General features: G+C 47.0%; 1 protein-coding gene across 1 annotated transcript in view; it reads left to right on the forward strand.

Annotated features, from left to right (window-relative positions):
- Positions 1 to 7,698, forward strand: part of LOC311363295 (uncharacterized protein) — a gene marked incomplete at both ends in the record, with an annotated part of 28,050 nt that extends 20,352 nt beyond the window's left edge. Inside the window, 14 exons of the mRNA XM_084483256.1 lie at positions 1 to 115; positions 862 to 932; positions 1,026 to 1,126; positions 1,390 to 1,509; positions 1,973 to 2,110; positions 2,377 to 2,528; positions 3,504 to 3,603; positions 3,997 to 4,232; positions 4,932 to 5,109; positions 5,872 to 6,117; positions 6,428 to 6,610; positions 7,245 to 7,298; positions 7,422 to 7,564; positions 7,654 to 7,698. The exon at positions 1 to 115 is cut by the window's left edge and continues 55 nt beyond it. Coding sequence (XP_084339382.1) covers positions 1 to 115; positions 862 to 932; positions 1,026 to 1,126; positions 1,390 to 1,509; positions 1,973 to 2,110; positions 2,377 to 2,528; positions 3,504 to 3,603; positions 3,997 to 4,232; positions 4,932 to 5,109; positions 5,872 to 6,117; positions 6,428 to 6,610; positions 7,245 to 7,298; positions 7,422 to 7,564; positions 7,654 to 7,698 — 1,882 coding nt within the window. The remainder of the gene's footprint in view (positions 116 to 861; positions 933 to 1,025; positions 1,127 to 1,389; positions 1,510 to 1,972; positions 2,111 to 2,376; positions 2,529 to 3,503; positions 3,604 to 3,996; positions 4,233 to 4,931; positions 5,110 to 5,871; positions 6,118 to 6,427; positions 6,611 to 7,244; positions 7,299 to 7,421; positions 7,565 to 7,653) is intronic.
- Positions 7,699 to 8,687: the final 989 nt, after the last annotated feature.

Here is an 8,687-nt window from a genome sequence, read left to right on the forward strand (position 1 = left end):
CTACAACGACACGGACATCGTGGACTTCCACACGGCGTGGGACCGCTGCCACCAGGAGAAGGCCAAGCTGGTGTCCATCCTCAGCGAGAAGGAGCAGGCCTACGTCAACAGCATGGTGGGTGGATGCAGGAGGCTCCTGGTGCCCTAACGTCATGGCCGTTCTCTCAATTCATCCCTCATGGCTTTTTTGCAGCGTTGTCTTTGTGTTAAATTCCTCTCTTTCACCTCTCGTTGTTTTTTATTCATCTCTCCTGCATGTGAAATACAAAACGTGTCATTGTATTTCACTGCAAAGACCTTCATGACAAAAAAATGGAGGTGAAGAGAGATTCATTGAAAGTGAATTTAAGATCAAGTGGGTAGTGAGAGATGATATGAAAATTAAATTAAACTCAATTTAACGAGAGATGAATAGAAAGGGAATTGAGAATCATAACGTTATGAGCGATTGGAAATTAGTTGAAAATTATGCATTCAATCAGAATGAAATAAACTGCAAATGTAAGACCTTTATGATTTTGGAATTCATCTCTCGTGGTTTTTGCAGTACAAGGCTTTTACTGCAAAAATACATGAAAATGAATTGAAATTGAGTCATAAGGCTCACTTCTCCTTCTCCTTTCTCCTTTAGAGGGGTTAGGGATGGTGGATGGGGGGGCGGGGGGGTTCTGTATAACTCAGGCCGGTGAAGCTCTATGAGTTTCACCGATCCTCTATGTGTCCCTGTGATCAAACGCTACAGACATGAGATTGACTTTATTAACCCATCAGAAATCAAATCGCCAAGATTTGCTGACGACGGTTTCACGTTTGCCGTCGTCGTTGTGTGCGTGTTCATTCAATGTTTATTTGTAATTCCAGGTGGGAACAGGGCAGGTGTCTTCAGCGTGGATCGGTCTGAGACACGTCGGAGTGACGGATATTCAATTCAAGTAAATAACACAGAGGACACTTTTCCCACTCACTGTTCAGTGTTCAGAGTCTGGAGGCAGGAACCGCTCTAAGATCTGTGTTTGTGTCCACAGGTGGGTGGACGGTTCCCCGCTGGTGTACACTCACTGGACCATAGGAGAGCCCAACAACGCCAACGGGGAGGAACACTGTGCTCAGATGAACCGATTCCAAGGCACGCTTACTCATAGAGTAGTAGTACATTATACACAAAGTACTACCCAGAGTCCTTTTCAGACACCCATTCACTCTATACTTAGTATTTTTACATTAAATTTTTGATAGTATGATAGTTTAATAGTATTTTAAATGGTCTATTTTACCTGCGTTCATTGAGATCCTATTTACCATGGACTCTACTTGCATTTCAACCCTATTTAACATGGACTCTACTTTCATTTCGACCCTATTCAATATGGACTCTACTTGCTTATTAAGGGGGATGGAACGACGTCAACTGTGGCCGTGCCGGTGCGGGCTATGTGTGTAAGAAGCACCCAGGCGACGACCCCAGCCCGGCCCCGCCCACCCCGGCCTGGGAGGGCTATTGTCCGTCAGGTACTGGGCTGTACACTCTGTACACTGTACACTCTGTTCAGGAACCTCCAGGAACAACCACCACATGGACGCACCAGATGCTGTTTTTTTTTTTTATTCTAAAGGGTTCACATTGCCTGATTAAAAAGATACCTCTATTAAAATATATATAACACATAAAATGTATAAAACATCAAATGTAATGTTTTTGTTTGTCAGTGTGAGGTTTGAAATCAAAACTTCTTTCAACAATGTGTACGCTTTAAAAAAAATGTTTGAATTCGATTTGTATCGACATGTGGTCGTTTCTGTTCCATGTGTGACGTGTCTTTGAGTACTAAGAGAAGCGCCACAGAAATTAAATCGAATAGTATCATTATCGTCATTATAATTAATAACAACATGATGACAACGAACGTAACCATAAGGTAGAATGATCCACCACATATGCAACCCCCCCCCCCCCCCCCGCCCCGCCCCCCAGGCTGGCTGCGCTTCAAGGACAAGTGTTTCCTGTTCAAGGGCCAGAAGGAGGACATCCAGGCCAACTGGACCTTCGCCAGGAGCTGGTGCCAGGGCCAGGGAGGGAACCTGGCCGTCATCGACAACCAGTGGGAGAACGGTAAACATCCCAGTAGTGATTCAGTATGCACTGCCTCCGACGTCATGCGCTCCAGAAGGACCGAGGGTTGCATCTTTTTTTTTTTCGGTTTTCGTTAACATGGTAATGTAGTGCTTATTTTAGTCGGTGGTTTCCTTGGTCTGACAGCGCCCCCCCCCCCCCCGCAGGTGGTTCCACGGCATGAGGGGAGCTGGGGGAACCCCTACCCTAGATAACAGGGCTGCTCCGTTGGCCTGGTTTTTTTACTGCTCTCCCCCTCTCTCCAGACTTTGTGGCCAGCTATCTGAAAGACCTGGAGCGGCCCGCGTGGATCGGACTGTCGGACCTGTTGGCAGAGAACCAGTACGCCTGGGCGGACGGCAGCCGCGTGCTGTACGCCAACTGGGACAACAACGAGCCCAACAACCACAACGGAGCGGTGAGAGAGGGCCCTCAATGATGTCTGGCTGCAGCCAGTAGGACATCCACACCCAACTGCTACCGTCAAAACCGTTTTTTACGCCAGCGATGATGTTTAGTCAATGATGTCTGTTTCAGGGTTAGGGTAGTAGTGGTTAGGGTTAGGGTTAGGGTAGGAGTGGTTAGGGTTAGAGTTACGGTAGTAGGGGTTAGGGTTAGGGTAGTAGTGGTTAGGGTTAGGGATTGAAAGAAGAGATTGAAACCTTCCACGCCCCGTGAACCACGCTTCGCCACTGGACGTGAGTGAGTGACGGTAGCAGTTGGATGTGGATGTCCGTGTACTACAGGCTGCAGCCAGACCCCACTCGGTGATAGATAAACAACCAGCTTGTTCGTTTTATTGCAGTGAGTTGTGGTTTCAGACAGCGAGCTTGCAGCAAATGCTGCTTATGGCCTCAGAAATGCATTTGGCCGGTACCTTTTCTCTGTTCGTCCTGCTCGCCAGACAAAACAAACTCATTTTGAGAGGTACCATCGGCGCCGGGTCGTTAATCATTAAATGACATCAACTAAATAATGAATCCAAAACTTCAAAAGTTTATATAATTGGGATTTCGATGACAAACAAACATAAACGGTCGATAATACCCAGACAACACCAGACGACCCTGCTTTAAAGGGGACACATTACACCACCAGGTGCGAGTGTGATAAGCCAATACAAGCCGTTTTGAAAATGTGCCGCTTCTGACATCACAGGTGGGCATGTCCAACTAGATATGCACTGGATAGATCCGTCTACCAGCCTACCCCAGTGGGACTGTAGCAAAACGTTGCTTATCTATCCGTCACACATCTAGGTGGACACATTTTCAAAATGGGCTCGTCACGGCTAATCACACACACACACACACACACACAGCTGGTGGTATGATATGTCCCCTCTAAAACTAACAAAAGACCACGCTACAAGCCGGCCGCTGTGTCTCCACAGGAGCACTGCGTGTCGCTGACACACAGCGACCTGGTGAGCGGGCGGTGGAACGACGCGGCCTGCAGCGAGGACCGCAGCTTCGTCTGCTACAGGAAGATATGTGAGTGGCGGCGTCAGACTGGAGAGGAGAGTGACTGACGAGGGACACGTTCGACCTGCTCGCTCTCTGTTATTAATGCATCTGCGTGAGCGTTGATGTAAAAAATGAATGACCACAGACAGACATTACTAGAGATAGTTATGGCCTCACAAACTCACATGTATGACGTTTTGTATCACATAATCATATAATCACCGCTTTTTCTTGACTTCATCTGCTTCCCTTGCTTCCTGTCCTCCTCCTCCTCCTCCTCCTCCTCCCCCTCCTCCTCCTCCTCCTCCTCTATATCCATCCCCCCTCCTCCTCCTCCTCCTCTATATCCATCCCCCCTCCTCCTCCTCCTCTATATCTGTCCCTCCTCCTCCTCCATATCCGTCCCCCCTCCTCCTCCAGCGAGCAGCGTGCCCCCCCCGCCCCCCACAGAGAGCCCGTGCCCTGAGGGCTACGTGTCCTGGAGGCTGAGCTGCTACCGCTGGGTGCAGCAGCCCGACACCTGGGAGCGCGGCCAGCAGGCCTGCGCCGCCCAGGGGGGCAACCTGGCCAGCATCGACATGAGCTACGACCACGCCTTCGTGGCCGGGGCGGTGCTGCAGGGCTGGGGGGACGCCTGGATCGGCCTCCGCCGCAAGGTGAACCCCCCCCCCCCCCCTCCCCCCTCCCGGCTCGTTCATAGAATTATACTAATTACAACGATAATTATATATATGTATATGCATCTCATGGTTCTTATGATTATAAGCCTAATGATACAGAAATAACAATAAGTGGATCGGCCGGGCAAATTATAATACAAATGATAACAATAGTAATAATATATATACATCTAATAAAACAACAAATACAAATAGATACATAAAATACAAAAATATTATTATATTATTATATTATTAAATAATAAAATTGTAAAATACTATACTTGTATTACAAATTGTAAAAAAAAAAGAAAAAAAAAGGATAAACATCAACCCTTTTAACTGTGATCTGATTCCATAAATTACTCCGAACTCTGTACAGTTATTTCCTTCAGAAACTCTATTTATGAAAGTCATGCACCACTTTTGTGATTTTCTTGTAGCCACTGAAACGTTGATTGTCTTCTATGATTGTTGTCAGCCTCACTTGTAAATCACTTTGGATTAGGTAAAACATGTAACAACCTACTATTTAAAGGGTCAGAGGGTCATAAGACTGAGATCCAAGAGACGCAGACTGAATCGGAAATATCAAATACAATCAAACATTTCCCTGAGAGCTTTACAACACAACACAACACCTGCACACATTACGACTCTTAAACGGTCGGTTGTCTGTCTGTCTGTCTGGTGCAGGAAGACACGTACTCCTGGACAGACGGCTGGCCCGTGTTGTTCACCCAGTGGGGCCTCGGGGAGCCCACCTTCCACCCGGGGGAGGGCTGTGTCAGCATGCGCTCGTCCCTCGCTTACGGCATCTGGAACGACACCCGATGCGAAGACACCAAGCCCTACGTCTGCAAGATCTCCTCGGGTAACGGACCGATAAAACCAAACGATCCACTTTAAACCGGTTACCTGGGTCCTTTAAACCGGGGAAGGTTCACCGGTTTGACACAATGAGGCGCCCGCCTGGTGTCACGGGAAAGAGGTTTTAAAGAATTAAGTGCAGCCTTCCAATACAATCAGTGTCATCAGATTTAGTTTGCACAATGCTCAGGGGCTGTAAGTGGCGCTGTTGTTTTTGTCTATTGATTGCATTACCTTCTGCCAACCGACCACGTGGAAAACTGACGCACAATGTGTCATCGGTGGCCCCTATTATAAACTGCATCTCATTACACAGATTATATTGGACACTCACACTCAATTATTTAAAACTCTTTCCCACTTCCCTAACCAGAGGCTCAACGTGTTAAATCGGCAAACTGCCCCTTTTTAAAAAGATTTGGAGTCGGAGTCGCAACAGTTTTCTGAATTTAAAATGGGGTCACGGCCCCATGCAGGGTTAGAACCACTGCTGCTAGAATAGATTCCTGAACATGCACCCTGATCCACTTATCATTGGCTCATTTAATCTCTCTGTCTCTCTCTCTCTGTCTCTGTCTCTCTCTCTCTCTCGCTCTGTCTCCATCTCTCTCTGTCTTGCTATGTCTTCATGTCTGTCTTTCTTTCTCTCTGTCTTCATGTCTGTCTTTCTTTCTCTCTGTCTCTGTCTCGCTCTGTCTCCATGTCGGTCTCTCTCTCTCTCTCTCTATATGCGTCTGTCTCTCTGTCTGTCTGTCTGTCTGTCCAGAGCCGCCCCCTCCCACCCCGGCCCCGGGGAACGGCAAGTGCTCTCCGTACTGGGAGCCGTACGGCCGCCACTGCTACGCCGTGTACAACGGAGAGCGGGGCTACTCCTGGCCCGAAGCGCGGCACCTCTGTCAGCTGAGCAAGGCGGAGCTGGTGTCCGTCCACAGCCGCGCCGAGACGCTCTTCCTCAAGCAGCTCAACTTCACCAAACACAACGTGTGGATCGGCCTCTCCAGGGACAGCTACTGTGAGTGACGCCCCGATGGACACGGCGGCGATTGACTGTTCTGAACTCCCATTCAGAAAAGAGATCAAATTTATCAGATTTCACACACACACACACACACGTTTGGAACCTCTCAGTTCATTTTCGATTTCCCCTGAACGCAATTGGATAGACCTACAACCAATCAGAGCAAAGAAATGTGTGACATACAGCGATGTTTTCGTTTAGCGGCGGCGAGAGAGTGGGAGGGACTTCTGGGTTTATGTTACGTATTTAGAGGTGCTATGTATAACGTATCACTCCTGTGTGTTTTCCCCGACTCTCCGCACAGTCGGCTGGGCGTGGACGGATAAGACGGGCGTGGGCTACGTCAACTGGGCCGACGGCGAGCCCAACGAGGCGTTCCACCCGGGGGAGCTGGCGGAGGAGAGCTGCGTGGAGATGTACCCCGACGGCCGCTGGAACGACAACAACTGCCTGCAGAAGAGAGGCTTCGCCTGCAGACACCTCCAACGTCAGCGCTTTTCAACACGTTTCTTTATTGATTTATGCCTTTTATGGACAGCACAGTGAAGATAGACAGGGAGCCAATCAGATGCTTCAAGGAGAGCGGGAATGACATGGAGCACAGGACCACTGGTGGGAATTGAAACCTGGGTCACAAGATGCCTAGAGCCACCTGTATCCCGCAGTACAGTAGAAATCAATCTAGTCCACAATGTGTGGACTAGAGCCGAATCAGGCTCCTGGGTTCCTTTCCCTTGGTCTCTGGAACACATTCCATATTTAAATGTAACTTGTACTACTTTATTATAGATATTTTTCAGATTTAAATAAATCAATATATGTTGGCTATTATGCCATCATAATTAAATCAGTCCAGTCCCTTTTATAATAATCCTTCAGTTATTCTTAAAAGGTTATTCATGGACTGATCAGCGTCTAATTATTGTGACATTCTCGTGTCAATTATCTCATCAATGAAGATTAGCATCAGGTTATGCTCCTGATCCAAAATGAGTGGAAGAAAACGGTGAAGAAATGACAATAAAAAAAACAACAACCAGGCTACAAAAGTGGCCCCCTCCCTAATCCAACCGAAAACCGGAATGTGTTCAACATGTCTTCCTTGTTGGTTTTCTCAACAGACGGAGAAGACGGAGGAGACTCCACCGCACCCCCCATCCCTCCCGCTCTTGCGCGTACGTTTTCCCTAAATGCAAAAAAAACGTTGTTCTCTCGTATTTAACAGTAGGAGCGTCACCGTTGCCATGGCAACCATTCACCTCCCCCCTCCCCCACTTGTTGTTCCCTCTTTCATGCAGTCGCTGGTCAAATAGTCGGGGGAATCTTGGGGGCCTTAGCCGTGTTCGCCCTGATCGCCACGGCCGTGTACTTCGTCAAAGTCCGCGGGGTTCGGCTGAAGGTGCCGTTGCCGACGACGACGAGGCGGGACACAGTCGACGTGGTGAGTTTACGTAGCGGCTGTGAGGTGAAGAGCCAAAAAGACAACGAAGAAGCACAGTGACTCACTCAGTGTTGTACTTTCTCTTACAGCCGGCCTTTACCAACCCCAACTTCGCAGACGAATCAGAATCATAAAAGACGTGGCTAATTGCTTGTTACTAAGCCGAGAAAAAAAAAAAGTGAAAGTACCGAATCAGTAATTTCAATGTGTTTGAAACCGTCTTTTTTTTTTCTAGGAGATTAATTTGTAGTGTTGTAAATATTGTAATACTTGATAATAAAACAAAGATAAAAGTTGTCAGGGTTGGGTTTTCTTTAATAAATAATGGTCCACACAGCGCTACAATGTATGACCACTACACCGTAAGCCATACACAACACCCGGTCCTATATGGAGGTAGTACAAAAGTCTAGAGGGCTAAACCCCGTCTGTTCTGTAGTTTGCCTTCATCTGACGCCAGTCTACCCACTAAAGCAAACCGTTGAGTTGTCCTGGATCATAGCCTGTGAGGGAGAGAGTAGATGGCGGATTTCTTTGTTTTGCAATCTTTAATTCATCACTGTACATTGCAACCCATTAACATTATTCACAAAACAAAAGCATCCAAGGACAAAACATCTTGCCCCAGCAAATCATAGCGTTGATAAAGAAAGGATTAATTTTTTTTGTACAAATGATTATGTTGGCCATGGGAGACAGTTGGTTGTTTGTCTTCATGATAGAAATATGAACCCTTAAGCCAATGTCCCTAGTGTATTTGTTTGTTTTGTCAGTTTTTTTGCAATACTTTCATCATCTTACTAAAGGAGTGACCTGCCAGCAGTTTCTAGCATTTCCCAATTCAACATGACAGACTTATTCAGCTTTCCTATGGTTTTGGACCAATCCTTGTATTTATAGTTATTTCAATATTCATGAATCGATAATTGGTTGAAGACTGTGAGAGTTGATCTAACATATGCCAACAGTAGTCATAAATAAGGGGGTGCCCTCCTCCAATGCTTGGAATATTAATTATTAATCGTAGCTCTACAACTATGGAAGCACCGTTCCAAGCCTCCTGAGAAGAAGCTGTTTTGTCATTATTCTCAAATAGCAAAAAAAAGGCAAGTCATATTTAACG

This window comes from Micromesistius poutassou (assembly GCF_964030765.1).
Source record: "Micromesistius poutassou genome assembly, chromosome: 18".
NCBI lineage: Eukaryota > Metazoa > Chordata > Actinopteri > Gadiformes > Gadidae > Micromesistius > Micromesistius poutassou.